The 19095-nt window shown below is 39.5% G+C and overlaps 1 protein-coding gene and 1 long non-coding RNA gene across 4 annotated transcripts in view; one reads left to right on the top strand and one right to left on the bottom strand.

Moving 5' to 3' along the window:
• The window catches only part of fnbp1l (formin binding protein 1-like), a 154906-nt gene extending 139103 nt beyond the window's left edge, over positions 1–15803 (bottom strand). For all 3 annotated transcript variants that reach the window (XM_073062702.1, XM_073062700.1, XM_073062701.1), the window contains exon 1: positions 15646–15803. In XM_073062702.1, coding sequence (XP_072918803.1) covers positions 15646–15669 — 24 coding nt within the window. In that variant the 5' untranslated portion in view covers positions 15670–15803. The remainder of the gene's footprint in view (positions 1–15645) is intronic.
• A 60-nt stretch (positions 15804–15863) lies between these two features.
• On the top strand, positions 15864–18202 carry LOC140736783 (uncharacterized). Its single transcript, XR_012101006.1, has 2 exons — positions 15864–15972; positions 17481–18202. It is a non-coding gene; the product is annotated as an uncharacterized lncRNA (long non-coding RNA).
• The last annotated feature ends 893 nt before the right edge of the window (positions 18203–19095 follow it).

Genomic DNA, 19095 nt, shown 5'->3' with positions numbered 1-19095 from the left:
TTTGCATCAAAGTGAATCATCTACACAAAAATTCACAAGTAAATCATTTTGAGATGCATTCAGGGCACGATCATTAGCAAACTCAGAATGCCACATCTGAGAACAACTCAAACACAACCAGCAAGAACGGTACTTCAAAATGTCAAAACTAAAATTTACACATCAGTTTCACTGGTTACACTTCAATTTTTTTCTTTGGTTCTGTGGTAAAAGTGATGTTATTTTAAAAAATACTTTTCTGCATCTAGAAGCCAAGATCAAGAAAATAATTCCATCTGAATAGAAATTATTTATGTACCTTCTGAAACCTTTCAGTAAAATAATCTTTCAGAATCTATTACTTAAATTTTAATATTCCTTTGGGATATTATGTGGTAGATTAAACTTGAACACCATCTCTGCCAGTTTTATTTTGAACTCAGTGAATTCAACACAAACAGGTGTTCAAGATCCCCTCTCGTTTTCAGCAGCAACCATAGAGCTGAACAGAAACTGGTTACAGTAGTCTCAATTTAATTCCCATTAGACTCAATCGTAACACAAAGCTCCTCTCAAATTCAGCACTTTTGAAGAGTCACAACAGGCAGTCTAAGAAATGGAAAAGTTTCACTGTTGGAATAACAAGTACTTCTGGAAGACTGAGTACAATTATATTCCAGAAGAACAACTTCTATCCTTCTGGCCTTCAGCACAGTAGAGGTTTAAAAGTAACTACGGGTACTCACTTTCACTTCACAGTCAGAACACTATGAATGATGCATGTGTGAATAGTCATTATACTAAACTGCTGAATTCACTAAAAGTAAAATACTTCAGCAATGGGTAATGTTAAAAATACTGTACCTTGAGGCAATTGTTAACAATTAAACTATTAAAAATTACTACAATTACTCATTCATGGATACTGCATTAAACCCTCAAGGCACAGGTAATATTGTTAGTGCGTAATGTTATACCATACGTGTGCAACACGAGTGAATCTGCAGATGCTGGAAATAAATAAAAACACAAAATGCTGGCAGAACTCAGCAGTCCAGACAGCATCTATGGGAGGAGGTAGTGACGACGTTTCGGGCCGAAACCCTTCATCAGGAGTGAAGTAATATGAGACGGTCGAGGGGGGATAAGAAGTGGGGGTAGGGGGGGTAAGGTTGGAATTGGAGCAAGGGGTGGTGAAGTCGAGATGGTTAATATCCCATCGGCAATTAGAGATGAACAGATCCAGGGTGGGTCAAAGTCCTGGGCGGGGACTCCCCCCACTTCTTATCCCCCCCTCGACCATCCCATGTTACTTCACTCCTGATGAAGGGTTTCGGCCCAAAACGTCGTCACTACCTCCTCCCATAGATGCTGTCTGGCCTGCTGAATTCTGCCAGCATTGTGTTTTTGGTTACAGGATTTTCCAACTCAGGATGAAAACAAAATATTATCACTATACAATAAGCTTTTAGCATTTATATTAATCCTATCTATTAATATTTTAAAATTATTTTTCTGCAACTTGAGAGGCAAACTACAATTACAAAACTGAAGAGACTATTACAAAACAAAAGTGCACTTGATGGTAGTTTTGCTCAATAAAGTAACAGTGCTATCACTGATAATGTTTTCCAGGAACAAATAAGGATCCAGAAAAATCATGTGATCCATAGACTGTGTTTCCAGTTAAGTAAAACATTGTATTAAAAAACAGTATACAGTATCCACTATTACTAACAAAGTTCATCTTGCTTAAAAAATGATGTGGATGCGAAGATACAGGATTAGATATCTAGATGCCTGGATTAATAATTTGCAAATATTCAAATCCCATCACAGCAACTGGGGAGTTTAAATGCAATAAAATTAAACTTGTATCAAAAGTTTGTTTCAGTAATGGTGACCTTGAAACTGCTAGCAAACAGTAAAGTCTAGGGAACTGACTGCTTTCCCTCAGAAAAGGAAATTCATTGTCATTCCCTGGCTTGGACAAATGTGATTCTAGACCTGTAGGAAAATGGCTGAATTTTGACTGAATGGCTGAAAAGTTCTGAGATAGCCTAGCAAAGCAATCAGTTGTATTGCACAGCCATCTTCCACAGACTGCAGCAGTTCAACAGAATGGCACACCATGGTAAGAGCAGAATTGCTCTGAATGGCAAAACTTAAATTTCCCAAATGAATAATTAACTACTCTACTGTAGGAACTACAATTGTTCTTTTAACATTATGCACAGCAGTGGCATGCTTTTTCTCTGACATTTTTGCAAGTTATTTCACATAATACAACTGTAATATTCCATAAAATTGAGAGAAGTGGTGGGAAAGTAGTAATTGAAACATTAGCTACTTACTGCAGACACAAAACAACCAATCATGTAGTTTATTTACTTCCTGTATGTTGGAAATTCAAAAGGCCTATAAGTGGCTTTAGAGGTCCAAGCTATTTTGCAACTCAAATATCTCATTAATATAACCCAATAGTCCGCAAAGATTCTACAAGTAAACAAGCTGGTATGTTGTCCAATAAAGGTACATGCAAGAGGAACAGGAATTGAATATTTATCCCCTTTAACCTGTTCCATCATAAGTAATCCATAACTGAACTCCATATTTGCACAGCAAACCTAACGGTAAAATTCAGGTAACCTTGCATGTGTGTAATGCCAGATTTTCTGGAATCTGGCTGTGTTTGCAATTAACACTCTTGTAGTGTTTAATCCAGTTCATTTTCTAAGATGATACACATCTTCTTTTGAAGACCCTGACCTGGAGTCACATGTTGACTAAGGTTCTTTGTGGGAATGGGACCCACTCTTGGGGTTCCATAACTGGCTGCTTTTCGGCATGCCAAAGGCTTAGCCTAAGAGCCCGGCTCAAATTCGGAAGCCTAGGATCTCGGGGCTCTGAAGACAGGCAGATCGAGGGTCAGTGCCATGACAGGAGACCCATGTGTCGTCAGGGGAGTTGGCATATCTGCTGTGTGCCTGGAGACCCGGGATCGTTGCAATCTTCAGGCACAGAGCTCATAAAAAGCGACATAATGGACTTTTTAACATCGCAAACCAGCGAGTTGTTTGCTATGTCTCCTCGCTCACTGGGAAAATGGAGACATCTCTTTCTCCCTCATTAGGCAGAGAGAGAACCTGCAGTATGTTAAATACCAGGTGAAACCCAAAGTCTTTGGGGTAACTGCAAATGTGTCTTTGCTCACTCCTGAGCGCTCAGTGGCGGTGCCAATGCATTCTTTTTGCCAGTGGGGGGAGGGGGGATTAGTGCTCGCTGCCGCTTGTGCATGGGAGGAGCGGGCTGGGAGGGACTTTGGGGTTCTAACATTTAACTGTCATTGTCATTCATGCCTGACATAGCTATTGCTTTTGTTGAGATGGTCTAAGGCCAAGTGGAAAGCCAGTAAGATTTTATCAGTTGTAGACAACAACAGTACATGGTATTTCTTTTTACTGTATGGTCTTCCACTATGAATTCTTCAGCTCATGCTTGTAGTCTGTATTGTAAAATTCATTAACAGTGATGGAGACAGGTGTTGCTCAAGTTTACTTTTATATAATGCATTAGAATATGCCTCAATTTTGTTTTAAGACGTCCTGCATATGTATAGCTAATGTCAGATGATTTTCTAACTTCAAACATTCTAATGAATTCCCTTGCTTCCTGTTTGAGCACATTAGACAGAAACTTTTGAGTATTTCCAAAACAATTAGAATGCTTTGGGGACAAGGAGATAGCTCTATTTTTGAAGCATAATTATCAAGCAAGCTGACATCCAGTCTTAGATTCTTGAAAGTTGGACATCATTTTAAGATGTTAAAAACTCGGTAGATATTACTATAAAACTTGTGTATATAACTTAGTCATGCATCTCCTATAATTGATTATTGAACAACAGCCAATGTTCAAATTAAACATAGTGATATTGATCATGAAAAGACAAGTTAAATCTGCTACTGGTTGAGGGAGAAATATTGGCTAGGACACCAGAAGGAATTTTGGCCAGAATACTAACCAAACCAATACTAAGCGAATGGTGCTATGAGACCTTTAAACTTAACTACAAAAACAGACACGCAAGGTCATACTTTAATACTCCATGCAAGGGGACATCTCTGATAATGCCTCTGATAAATTCAGAAGACTTTCTTCAAATGCTATTAACTAAATTGATTGTCAACTCACTAAACAAGTCCCACGGAGGGAAGGGATAAAATATTTTACTTGTTTTTCTTTAAAAAAAAATTCTTTCTCAAACTATCTCCCACCCCCCCTCCCCGGAATTGGCATATGTTCCATATCTAGCCACAGCCGTTTGTACCACATTGAACTGAGGAGATTTACATGAAAAACACCACGAGTTGGCAGGCTACTTGCAGCGAATTTATTCCATAAAAATAAACATGCACTTCCCATTAGTGGTCATGCACAACTGAGAAAGAACAGGAAGCTGAGCTATTTTTACTCTTTCCCAAGCCATAGACCTCTTGCAAGTCATAATATTCTGCATCACTCCACGTTAAGATCAACTTGGAACAGCTTGGGGATCACATCAGGCATCATCCAGCTACATATGGTTCAGTACCACAATAGGCAACTGCACATGTGGACAAGTATCAATATACTGGATAGATTTTTGGGCTCAAGTACAACTTGCACCATGGACAGACAGAGCCAAAAGGGCCTGTTTCTATACTGTATGACTTCCCAACTTTAAAACTACTGTTGAGAAGTAAATAAACAGGGGAACTATGGTCAAATAATTTCATTTTTATATCCAAATTATAATACAAAATAATAACGTCCCGCAAGTTTGACTCATCCAGGTCCAACCATCATCAATTGCTTCATTGTTTCATCAAAAAGTTAGAAGTTTGCCTGTGATTGCACAATGTTTAATTCCTTTCACAACTCCTCAGAAACTGAAAAATATCACGTTTACCTGCAGCAACATGTAAACAACATTCCAGCTTGGGCTGATAAATAGCAAGTTATCTTCTTGTTGCACAAATACCATGCAATTACTATCTCCAAGAGAGAATCCAGTGACTTAATCTTGATATCCAAAAGATAATACCATCAGTTAATTTCCTGGGGTACATGAAACAAAAATTTGAACAAGCCACACAAGTCCTGTTTTCCATAGATGCTGCCTGGCCTGCTGAGTTCCTTCAGCACGTTGTGTGTGTTGCTAAGTACTGTGGCTACAAGGACAGGGCAGAATCTGTGTCTTTAATGGCAAGTTACCCAATTCACGCTTCTTAATGTCTTCCCAAAGAGAGTCAGAAACATACTGAATAAAAGCAGTTCCAGTCATTAGTAAATTAGCTTATATTTGTCACATGTACTGAGAGTCAAATGGAAAATTTTATTTTGCATGCCATTCATATAGATTATTTAATTACTATCAGTGCATCGAGGTGGTACAAGGAAAAACAGAATGTAGAATAAAGTGTTAACAGTTTCAGAGAATGTGCAGTGCAGGTAGACAAGGATCTATGAAGTAGATTTTGAGATCAAGGGTCCATTATTACTGTACAAGAGTATTATTCAATAGTCTTGATCTTAGAATTGCAGGATAGAAACTGTCCTTGCACCTGGTGCCATGTGCTCCCTAATGGGAGTGAGAAGGAGAGAGAACATCCAGGGTAGTTGGGCACTTTGTGTCAGCTGCTTTACCAAAATGGCAAGGCATATAGATAAGAGTCCATGGAGAAGAGATGTGCTGAGCTGTGTGCAATTTCTTCCAGTCATGGGCAGAGCAGCTGCCATACCAAACCACAATGCAGCCAGATAGGATTTTATTTTTAAATGGTACATTGATAAAAATTGGTAATGGTCAATAAGAACAAGCCAAATTTCTTTAGCCTCCTGAGGAAGTACTGGCACTGGAGTGCTTTCCTGGCTATGGCATCAATGTAGATGGACCGGGACAGGTGATGGTTCATTCCTAGAAACTTGAAGCTCTCAATCATCTCAACCTCAGCGTCTTTGACATAAGCAGGAGTATCTCCACAATCTCGTCTTACAGCTCTCTAATTTATCTGACATTAAAGAAAAGGTTGTTGTCATAACATTATGTCGCTAGGCTCTCCATCTCTTTCCTATATTCCGACACAACATTATTTGAGATTCAGCTCACCATGGCAGAGTCATCAAGAAACTTGAAATTAGAGCAGAATCTGGCCATGTAGCCATGAGTGCGTGAGTGCTAAGGACACAGCCTTTTGGAGCACCAGTGCTGACGATAATCACGGTGGATGCGTTGCTTTCTCCCCTTACAGCAGAAAGCCAAACATCCAGTTGCAAAGGGAGATATTGAGTCCCATGTCTAGAAGTTTGGAAATGAGTTTGCTTGGAATTTCAGTATTGAAAGTAGAGCTGCATTCAAATAAATAATAATCTAATGTAGGTGTATATACCCATTGCTCAAATAACCAAGTTTGTGGACAATACAAAGATAGGTGGATAACATTAAGAACACCAAGTATCTACAAAAGGACCGGGACAGATTAGGAGAATAGGTAAAGAAGCGGCAAATGAAATATAATATACAGCCATGCACTATGACAGAAGGAATAAAATCGTAAACTATTTTCTAAATGGGGGAGAAAATTTAAAAATCTGAGGTTAAAGGGACTTGAGAGTCCTCGTGCAGGATTCCCTAAAGTTTAACTTACAGGTTAAGTCGGTGGTAAGGAAAGTAAATGCACTGTTAATACTCATTTTGAAAGGACTAGAATATAAAAGAAAGGATGTGATGCTAAGGCTCTATAAGGCATTGGCCAGACTGAACTTGGAGTTTTGAGAGCAGTTTTGGGCCTCTTATCTAAGAAAATACGAGCTAGAATTGGAAAAGGCCCAGGGGAGGTTTACAAGAATTATTCTGGGAATGGAAGGGCTAACATACAAAGAGCATTTGAAGGCTCTGAGTTTATACTCTTTGGAGTTTAGAAGAATTACAGAGGATTTCATTGAAACTTATTGAATACAGAAAGTGGATGTGGAGTTGATGTTTCACACAGTCCAGCACCTGAGGGCACAGCCTCCGAATACAAGGACATCCCTTTAGAACAGGGATGAGGAGGAGGAATTTCCTTAGCCAGAAGGTGATGTATCTGTGGAATTCATTGCCATGGATGGCTGTGGAGGCTAAGTCATTAGGAATATTTAAAGCAGAGGTTGATAGGTTTTTGATTAGTAAGGATGTCATGGGTTAAAGGGAGATGGCAGGGGACTGGGGTTAAGCAGGATAATAAATCAGCCATGATGGAATGCCGGAGCTGACTTGATGGACCAAATGGCCTAATTCTGCTCCTTTATCTTACAAACTTACAGATCAAAACCATCCAATACACAACTCCACCCACCATTCACTCAACACTAACACACAGAGATTGAAGGGTATATCACTTACAAAGTATAATGCAGTTACTTACCAAGACAGCCACAGTACTTCCCAAATGTGAGACATGCACCACCAAGGTCAAAAAGGTACTTTTAAAACACAACCTGTAACATCTAATAGTCTAATTGTAAACAAAATAAATATATACATTTTTTCTTTAGTTACCCAAAATAAGCAGTCATCTATCCAGTGATATAATTCAAAAGCTGATCTAGTCAATGCGGATCAGAAAAGGACTTTGATTCAATCTCCAGTTAAATTTATATCCAGGATAGTTGTTTACAACACCTCTTTCCAACCCACAGCAAAACCCAGAGAAGCAAAGGAAAATAAAAACAGAAAAGGAAATGTGGGTTCTGGAATAAAAACGGCTAATTTTGATAGTCAATTACTTTTATCTTTCTGTTCATGTGTTCTTTCTGTATGGTAGAATACATGTACTTTTAAATTATTGCAGTTACAAACAGGAATTCACTTCAGCATCTGAGATGATTGAGTGATCTTGTTTGGTGTTAGATCTACTAAAGGAAATAGAATGTTAGGTTGCAAAATACATACGAAAAGTGCTATAGCACATAAATGCCAGTATTTCCGTAATTAAATATTAAGACATTACTAACTTTAGCTGTTTTACAAAAACTGTTACACATTTGAATTGTACCTGTAGCTAATCCTGATGAGTCTCTCAGTTTTTATTAGTTATCAGATGCTTGCAGCAAGTCGCTCATTTTATAAATAAAGTGCATCAGCTGTGCTGACAAAAATCAGGCAGTGAAGAATTCTATATTTCTAAATACTGGAGAGTACAACAGTTTTGTAAGACATAAAAATAATTTGATTTGATGGAAGTCACCAACACAATTCCTGCTTGCAAGCTATGAAAAATTTCTATCCTAAATACTTCAGCCCACAGTGAGCCTCTTGCTGTTGGCACTGCCAAAATGTTCCTACTAAGCCAAAAATGCAGCAGCTAATATTCCTACACTGTTCCAACAATTTTTTAATCAATAAATCCAGTTCTTCAAGTCCACTACTACTAGAAGATAAAAATAAATGTTAATCAGCAAAACTATTTCATTATTCTTAGCTACATAAAGCCCAAAGCAAAGAAATGGGCCATTCAGTCGAAGTAGTTTATGATTGTGCTTATGCAGCACACAAACTTCCTCTTACTTGTTCACTGAACAATAGCTGCATTCCCTTCTATAATGTACTCCCTCATGTTTATCCAGCTTCTCTTTAAATACATTTACGCTATGCACCACAACTACTCCACAGACTTAGTGTGCACACTCAATGAGCACTTTATTAGGTACACGTGCACACCTGCTCATTAATATAAATATCTAAATCAGCATAAAACCATGCAGATACAGTCAAGAGATTCAGTTGTTGTTCAAACCAAACATCAGAATGGGGAAGAAATGTGATCTAAGTGACTTTGACTGTGGAATGATTGTTGGTGCCAGATGGGGTAACTTAAGTATCTCAGATATGGCAGAGCTCCAGGGAGTTTCACACCAACAGTCTCTATAGTTTACAGAGAATGGTGCAAGAAACAAAAAAAAAATCCAATGAGCTGTAGTTCTGTTAGCAAAAAATTGCATGATAATGAGAGAGGTCAGGAGAAGAATAGCTAGACTGATTCAAGCTGACAGAAATGGAAAGGAACTCAAATAATCACATTACAACAGTGTGTGCAGAAGAGCACCTCTGAACAGACAACACATTGAACCTGGGCTATAGCATAAGACCACAAACATACACTCTATGGGTACTTTATCAGGTACAGGAAGTACCTAATAAAGTGGCCACCAAATGCAAGTTCTGTATTCTAACCACTCTGCATATAAAGAAAATTCCCCCAAATTCTCTACTAGACACGTGAGCAGAATTGGGCCAAAAACACCTGCTCTACCATTACATCATGATTGATTATTATCCCTCTGAACTCCATTTTCTTACCTTCTCCCCATAACCTTAAACATCCTTACTACCAATTCCAAAGACATACCAACTAGTAGGTTAATTAATCACAGTAAATTGTCCCATAATTAGGTTAGGACTAAATCAGGGGTTGCTGGGTGGTGCAGCTGGAAGGGACAGAAAGGCCTATTCCACCCTGTATCTCAAGCAATCGATCAATAAATAAATAATCAAGAACCCATCAGCCTCCACTCTTTAAGAAGGGAGAAGGGCAAAAGAAAGGAAATTACAGGCCAGTTAGCCTAACCTCAGTGGTTGGGAAAGTGTTGGAGTCTATTATTAAAGATGAGGTTTCAAGGTAGTTGGAGACTAATGGTAAGTCAAAGCCAGCACGGTTTCTATCAAGGGAAATGTTGCTTGACAAATTTGTTAGAGATCTTTGAGGAAATAACAAGCAGGGTGGACAAAGGAGAGGCAGTGGATGTCATTTACTTGGATTTTCAGAAGGCATTTGATAAGCCTGCTACACATGAGGCTGCTGAACAAGATAAAATCCTATGGTGTTACAGGAAAGATGCTGGCATGGATAGCAGAACAGCTGACAGGCAGGAGGCAGTGAGTGAGAATAAAGGGGGCCTTTCGGGTTCGATGCCAGTGATCAGTGGTGTTCCTCAGGGGTCAGTATTGGGACCGCTACTTTTCACATTGTTTGTCAGTGATTTAGACAGTGGAATTGATGGCTTTGTGGCAAAGTTTGTGGATGATACCAAGATAGGTGTAAGGGTAGGTAGTGCTGAGGAAGCAATGCAATTTCAGCAGGACGTAGACAAATTGAAAGAATGAGCAAAAAAGTGACAGATGGAATACAGTGTTGGGAAATGTATGATAATGCATTTTGGTAAAAGGAACAATAATGCAAACTATTATCTAAATGGAGGAGAAGGTTCAAGCATCAGAGGTACAGAGTCTGCAAGACCCCCAGAAGGTAAATTTACAGGTTGAGTCTGTGGTAAAGAAGGCAAATGCAATGTTGGCATTTATTTCAAGAGGAATAGAATATAAAAGCTAGGAGATAATGCCAAGCCTTTATAAGACATTAGTCAAACAGCACTTGGGAGTATTGTCAACAGTTTTGGGCCCATATCTCAGAAAGAATGCATTGTCATTGGAGAGAGTCCAGTGGAGGTTCACAAGGATGATTACGGGAATGAAGGGGTTAACATATGAGAAGCATTTGGCAGCTTTGGGCCTGTACTCACTGGAATTTATAAGAATGTGGGGCAATCTCATTGAAACCTACCAAATTCTGAAAGGACTAGATAGGGTGGATGTGGTGAGGACATTCCTATGGTGGGGGTATCCAGAACTAGAGGGCACAGCCTCAAAACTGAGATGGCAACCTTTCAGAACAGAGATAAGGAGGAATTTTTTTAGCCAGAGAGTAGTGAATCCATGGAATGCTCTACCACAGACTGCAGTGGGGGCCAAGTATGTGGGTATATTTAAGGCGGAAGTTGATCGTTTCCTAATCGGTCAGGGCATCAAAGGATATGGCAAGAAGGCAGGTGTATGGAGTTGAGTGGGATCCGGGATCAGCCATGATGGAATGGCAGAGCATACTCAATGGGTTGAATGACTTAATTCTGCTCCTATCTTATGGTCTCCAATTTAAATATACCCTCTGACTTGCTAACCACATTTGTGACAATGAATTCCACAGATTCACAACCAGCAAGAAACACCTATTCATCTCTTTTCTACAGGAATGTCCTTCTATTCTGAGACTGCCCTATGGTCCTAGATTCCCCACAATAGGAAACATCCTCTCCACATACACTCTATCTAGGCCTTTCAATATTTGATATTACAATGAAATCCCCCCCTAATTCTTCTAAATTCCAGTGTGTAAAACTGCTAAAGCATCACAACTGGGCTCTTGATAGGCAAGAAGCTCCAACCTTTTCAAAGTATGGTTCAATGTACATGCATTAAATAAATCTGAATCAACTGGTATGAATACCATGAAATGACACACAGTCTATGAATGCTGTGGTTAAATAGGTAGCAGCAATACCTTCAAACCTTTAGTGAATTTGTACTAGTCATCTCATTATGTTTAAGTTGTAATGATTGCTGTATACAATCATTTTAAGAAATAAATTTAATGGTATGAATACAAAGGAAAGCATTCAGCCACCATAAAGATCCAACTCAAACCTAATATGGCTCAGCATAACCTAATCATGGTCTCCATACAAGTTATTAATTTTTGAGCATTTCACTGCTCAGGCATCTCCTTTGTGCTCCACACAGGACATGTACACATTTACCATTTAGATACATTTACCCCCCAAAAATCTGAATCCAAAACAAAAGAATGTTTTCTGATAATCATTCAAGACATTCTTTAATGAAGAAATTTATACACTAGAATCCCAGTTAAGGACTGTCCTTTACTGTACACAACCCCCTCCAGCTTTCCTCTCTTGAAGTTCAAAAGAAAAATCAAAATCACATTTATTGTCATATGTACATGTATGTACAGGTACAATGAAAATTACAGCAGCACAAGCACATATAATTAACATAAAGAAAAACATATAATTAAACTATTTTTACAAAACCATCAACAAACCATTTGAAAATCGAATCCCTCAGATTTAAAGCAAACTGTTTTTTTGCCTGATGTACTTCACTACTTACCAACAATGTTGGACTGGGTTGGAAAATATAACTAGTTGATAATGCACTCTTTGTTGACCCATTTGGAATGGGATTAACAGATTTAATTGTGTTATAAATCATGAAAAGCATGCTACCACAGGTGCCGATAACCATTGCATCAATCAGTATTTATCCAATCTATGTCCAACAAATGGGTCCCAGAACACCACAATGTTGCAAGAATATCAGCATTCAAGTTCTGAAGAACCCTAAAATTACAGCACTACTCAGACAGGTCTCTCATACAGTCTGACATTCCAATCTAACAGGAGTAGAGTGCTTACAGCATCCTGACTGCCTGAAATCTACCGCATTTGGCACCTGGTAGAGAATCCAAGAGTTTCTTCACAGAAAGAACCAAACACTGGTTTTATGATAACGACTAGGCACAGAGGAGCTAATAACCTGCAAACAGAAGGCATTTCTGGAATGAAATTCCACCACATCTCATCAAGGAAACTGCCTGACAGGTCGTATCAGCAATGATCCATCAGAAACCCCAGGACGTGAAGAACAGATGGTAGTTTAAAGAGCACAGGAGGTCAAACAACTTGCTAATAACCACAATATATGTGGATTCTTCTACTCCCATAAGGCATGTTGCAGTCTTCAATCCCAAAACACCTTATGTTTATAGTTAATTGGCTGCTAGATGCCCTGGTTATTCTCATGCCACAATATTATGGAGATATTGACAAACTGTCACCTCCACACACCTGAACTTGGTAAACTCTTGCTTACCAAAGGCTTTTTGATCAGCTTAGTAAATGGGCCAAAAATTGGCAAATGGCTTGCAATTTGGATGAGTGCAAGGTGTCACATTTGGGATGTCAGACCAGGATAGGACTTAATACAGTGAATGGTTGGGTCTCTGGAATAGATGGATCATTTGCTGAAAGCAATATAATAGGTAGACAAGATGGTGAAGAAAGTTGGCTTTCTGGCCTTCTTCAGTAGGGCACTGGGTAAAGCAGCTGGTACATTTTGTTGCAAATGTACAAGATGTTGAAAAGATTGCACTTTTGGTCACCCAAATATAGGAAATAAATCATAAATTGGGGAGAGTGCAGAGATGATTTACAAAAATGATAAACAATAAACTTAGACAAATGTCTATAGTTGCACATTGGAGAGCATCTTAACCTGTTGCATCATGGACTAACATGGAAACACCAATGCCCAAGAACAGAAAAGACTACAGAAAGTGGTGGATTCAGACAATACAAAGGTGAAGCCCTCCTCACTATTATGTATATTTACATGGAGCACTGCTACAAGAAAACAGCATTAATCATCAAACACCCCCAGCATCCAGGCTATACCTTCTTCTCACTTTTATCACTGGCAGAAGAAACAGAAGCCTTAGGTTCCACACCACCAGGTTCAGGAACAGTTATTACCCCACAACCACCATGCTCCTGAACTGGCATGGATAACAACCTCATTCATCACTATTCAGAACTGATTTCATGAGCTACAAACTTATTTTCCAGGACACTTTACAACACATATTCTCCATATTATTTATTTGCACAGTTTGTCTTTTGCACATTGGTTCTGTATCAGTCTCTTACGTATATAATAGTTTTTTCGTAAATTCTATTGTACTTTCTTCCCTGTAAATGGCTGCAAGAAAATGAATCTCAAGGTAGTATATAATAACATAACTACTTTGACAATAAACTTACTTTGAATTTTGAATTTATGAGAATGCTGCAAGGACTCAACGACTTGTTCCCATGTTGTATTACTCTACCAGTAAAGTTTTCTTTGTGCAATAGCAAACTTTTAAAGCACTTTCCCACAAACACAAAAACATCACAATAACCAAATACAAATGCATGGACTTGATATAAATACACTGTAACTCTACTTCACAAACCTAAGCTGCGCATCCACACTTTTGAATCCAGATCAATTATAGTCTTGCGTTTATCTTTGCTTCCTTAATATAAATTGGTCAGTAATAATCTTTCAGAGAACTTTCTTTTTCCATTTGCTAATCCAATCAGAATCAGAAAGATCAATAGGTGAATGTTGAAAATGAGGCACTGAGTATAAGAGAAGTTTATTTTGGATTTCAAATGCCCAAACGTATAACTATTTGCCAGTTTGATGCACTGCATATGTAAAATACGAATTCTACTCACCTCTGGCTTTTGTCCAGAAACAATTTAGATTGTTTTAGACAGATTTAAATCTCAGTATTTTAATTACTCGGCACGTTTCTGAAGTCCTCAAGTTTCAGTAACTTAAGCTACGTTGTGTTTTATCTTCAACATCAATAGACATTATTAGTTTTTTTTTATGGCCTGACTCATTTCCAGGGTAAGTGCATAATGGAACATATGTTTGAAATTGCATTATTTCTGTTGAGATGTGTTCGACTGCTCTTTTTAGGCAAGCTATTTTAAATCTCCCTTTTCGGACAAAAAATAAAGTATTTTCGATCTTAGTCGTTTTTGTTCATTCCGATACCTACCCAAACACTCAATCCTTTCTCTACTTTGGGCAAATATATCTCGCGGAGAGAGACAGGCGGACCTGTCACCAGCCACATTATCGAGAAGACAATGAGGAGAACTTGCTTGCACAAAGCGATATATCAGGACGAACTACAGTGACTTGTGTACTTGCTGCCGTAAAAATTAATGTAAAATAGTTAAACCGCCACGCTGTCCACATTGTGGCCAAAAGAAAATTTGCAATCGCTTCGAAACAGCCAAACCGAGTGCTAACCATTTTCATTTTTTTCAATCAAAATTGAGACCTTATACCTGTCTGTTCAGAACGCACTGCATGGAGAAAATACGATATGGTTGTGCCGTACTTCCATTCTTATTTACACCAGATAAACGAAATCGAACAAGTGACCGTTTTGGAAGTTGTAAAACAAATTCCATTCAACGGAATCCATTTTAAAAAAAACATAATGCAGCGAAAAAAAAGTAAAGGTGTGCCACGCTGCCCTCTGATCGAAGGCTTAATTTACACTGTAGTGCCTTCCCCGTTTATTTGCGGAGGAGAAATCGCTCAATTCTGACACGGGGTCCAAGCGGTCGGAGAAACAATAGTTTATCGCGAAGGACCTGGCAGACGTTGTGGTCTCAATTGCCCCCTCCCACCGCCCAATTTCACCGTGTGCTTTGTTCAGGCACCAGAGATCTCGTCCTCCCTGGAAGCAGCCCGACACAATACAGCCGCCCAGCTGACAACCGTCCCTTCAGATAAACTTGGGCACAAAGAGTTCCCTCTGCCTCCGCATCACCTCAAAAACACACACACACACACCGCACAAATAAATTACAACAGTTCAACTTTCCCCAGGTGTGACGAGGAGAGGGGGGGTGGGGGAGAACGAGAGAAAATAAAAGCTGTTTCTCTGCCCAACCTCGAGCACCTCCTCCCCTCTCAACACCGGCGACAAGCGCCCGTTTGAAAACTCACAGGAGCCACCCGTCGATGCCGCGGGTGTGAGAGGTGTAAAGACCATTGCCTTGCCAACCAGTTCCAGACAAACGCCACCTTCGCCTCGGCCCCGGCTGGCAGCATAATAATAAAAAAATAAGTAGAATAAATAAAATAAAACCCTCACTCACCCAAAGTTCCGTGCCCCAGTGCATGGCTCCGGCTGCTCGTGAGAGAAAGGGGGATTTTACGAAACCTGCCGGCCGAGCTCTCTCGTCCCCGGCTCAGTGCGAGGATGTCTATGTGCTGGGAGACCGCCGACTGCCGTCAGCCTCCTCCTCCTTGTTCTCGCCAGGCGAGCGCTTCATTTACATTCGCGGTGGAAGCCGGGATGCTGGAGGACTCCGTCCTGCGCCGCTGAGATTGGAGCGGAGTTCGCCCGGGACAGTTGGCGGGGGTGGTGTCGACTGGCCCTGGGTGCGTTCCCCTATTCATTTACTCAACACACAGTGATTCATGTAGGCAAGTAGACAACTCCTCTATGGGTTGTTTAATCAAACTCACAAAATCATGCGCAGGCAGATAATATTTACACCTCCGTGTGAGGTGTTCGAAGAGTCTTTGCTGGGAATAAAATGAAACCGGATACCACTTTGACAGTGAACCTTAAAGTATAATATTCGCAAGAAGTAGTAAATTGGGTTAGTAAATTTACCGATCACACAGGTTGGAGGTGTTGTGGATAGTGTGGAGGGCTGTCAGAGGTTACAGCGGGACAGTGATAGGATGCAAAACTGGGCTGAGAAGTGGCAGACGGAGTTCAACCCAGATAAGTGTGAGGTGGTTCATTTTCGTAGGTCAAATATGATGGAAGAATATAGTATTAATGGTAAGACTCTTGGAAGAGTGGAGGATCAGAGGGATCTTGGGGTCCGAGTCCATAGGACACTCAAAGCAGCTATGCAGGTTGACTGTGGTTAAGAAGGCATACGGTGCATTGGCCTTCATCAATTGTGGAATTGAGTTTAGGAGCCGAAAGGTAATGTTGCAGCTGTATAGGACCCTGGTCAGACCCCACTTTGAGTACTGTGCTCAGTTCTGGTCGCCTCACTACAAGAAGGATGTGGAAACCATAGAAAGGGTGCAGAGGAGATTTACAAGGATGTTGCCTGGATTGGGGAGCATGCCTTATGAGAATAGGTTGAGTGAACTCTTCTCCTTTGAGTGATGGAGGATGAGAGGTGTATAAGATGATGAGAGGCATTGATCGTGTGGATAGTCAGAGGCTTTTCCCCAGGGCTGAAATGGCTAACGTGAGAAGGCACAGTTTTAAGGTGCTTGGAAGTAGGTACAAAGATGTCAGGGTTAAGTTTTTTATGCAGAGAGTGGTGAGTGCATGGAATGGGCTGCTGGCAATGGTGGTGGAGGCAGATACGATAGGGTCTTTTAAGAGACCCCTGAATAGGTACATGGATCATAGAAAAATAGATGGCTGTGGGTAACCCTAGGTTCTTTCTAAGGAAGGGACATGTTCGGCACAGTACCAAAGGACCTGTATTGTGCTGTAGGTTTTCTGTGTTTCTAAGAGAGCCAAGACCTGAATTTTGAAGACTTGTCATGTTCCTTGGATTTATTGAGTATGCCCACAAGAAAATTAATCACAAAGGGTTGTATACGGTGAATAATATGTACTTTGATAATAAATTTACTTTGAACTTTGCATTGTTCAAAGTTAACAAATATAATATTGTTTTAGTACAAATTTGAAATAAAGGTTAGTGGGGGTAAAGACGAGCAAGTTTGTAGGCAGTAGTACAGTGTGTACTTTAAGGGGGATATGTACAGACTAAAGCATTCTCTTATCATTCTGAATGATACCCAACGTAGTCAAATTCAGGAATGTGATTAACATTCATGCAATACATTCAAACATTTATTCCAGTCCATCTCTTGCTTAATTGTCCAATAAATAAATATTAAAGAATGGTCTCAGCCTGAAATGTCAACTGTCTATTCATTTCCACAGATGCTGCCTGACCTACTGAGTTCCTCCAGCATTCTGTGTGCATTGCTTTGGATTTCCAGCATCTGCAGACTCTCTTGTGATAATAGAAAATACTGTGGATTGACTGAAAGGTTATTTCTCTAGTAGGAGATGCAGTCTAGCCCGCTGAGTACCTCCACCATGTTCCATATTTGCTTTTTCACTAGTTAAGCAGACCTCACGAAAAACTAAAGAGGTTCATCATCTGATGAAAAGACTGAGCAGGGCAGTTGTGGCGGAGAGGATTGTGAACTGCTGACATGTTGATTTGTGTTCAGTACTGAAGACCATTGATAACTTTTAAGTCAGGTTAATCATGGTACCATTGGTACCAAGTTCTCCCAAAATAATAGGTAACATTAATTTGTTAGGAAAATAGAAATTACTAGATTTTATTTCTAAATATTTGTGAAAGCAATGACAGTGCGTGACAAAACACATATGATCGTGATACAATATTGTTGTCCTGTCTTGAGGTTGCAAGGGAATCCCATAATTTCAGGTCTGAAGTTTAATGTTTCAAATGAATGAGGCATGTTTAATAGTGGGTTTCATGAAGTTCAAATAACCAGCAGAAACTGGCTACAAATATCCTGTTCTGCAAGCAATGTGAGACTGCCAGTTGACACTGCATACCTACAGATATGTTCCACCCGAGTATCATAAACACTCGTTGTTTATAATTAAAACTATAATTTCTCAAATTTCTCTGGTCTATTAGAAACCTTCTTGAATATCTCCTACTTGTTATCTTCTTTTATCAGCCCAACAAATTATATAAACCATACAGTATGTAGAGAAACTTAAAATTTTGGAAGTCATTTATTTAGTATATTAAAATGCTTTTAATGTATTTACATTTTTGAAAATACATTAGCAATTACATTGAACAAGGCAACATGTTACTGATGTATGCCTTGAGCTCTTTAGCATTATCAATCATCAAATGCTGGTGTTCAGAGCAGCAATGAAAGTCCTCCATCTCTCTTTTGGATTCTTCATTGATGTTTCCGTAACAAATTTTTTTTGAACAGTCAGAGTTGTTAGCCCTGAGCTGAATTCTTCAGTATATATGTTGATAATTCTGTAACACTACTGATATGTGATATTGCCAAGTTTTTTATTTATATCATTTCATGCTTTAGGTAATTAATTTCCCGATGGTTTAGTTCTTCCTACACATGATTACTCAATCAGGTAATGATAATTACACAACTCACAAAATGCTGAGTGAACTCAGCAGATTAGGGAACATCTTGGAGGGGAATAACCAGTTGATGTTTATTTTCCGCCATAGATGCTGCCTGACCTGTTGAGATCCCCCGGCACTTTACGCATGTTGCTCTGCATTTCTCACATTCGCAGAATGGTAATGATGCACTAGCTCCTTCAGCTGAATTAGCTAAATTTTGACCAAGGCATGAAACACTAGTCAATATTCTCATTCCCAGCCCAGCTATGGGGAAAAATAACTGAACAACTCATGATGTCCCAAGACTAGGTGTGGAAGTTTTAGCTGAGCAGACTCAGCAGTAGTACAGAGAGGAGGTGGAAGAGCTTATGACCCTGTGCCAGGCAAATAACCTCTTCCTCAATG

Source organism: Hemitrygon akajei, chromosome 12 (assembly GCF_048418815.1).
Source record: "Hemitrygon akajei chromosome 12, sHemAka1.3, whole genome shotgun sequence".
In the NCBI taxonomy this organism is placed as follows: Eukaryota; Metazoa; Chordata; class Chondrichthyes; order Myliobatiformes; family Dasyatidae; genus Hemitrygon; species Hemitrygon akajei.
This window is presented reverse-complemented; position numbering and strand designations above follow the sequence as displayed.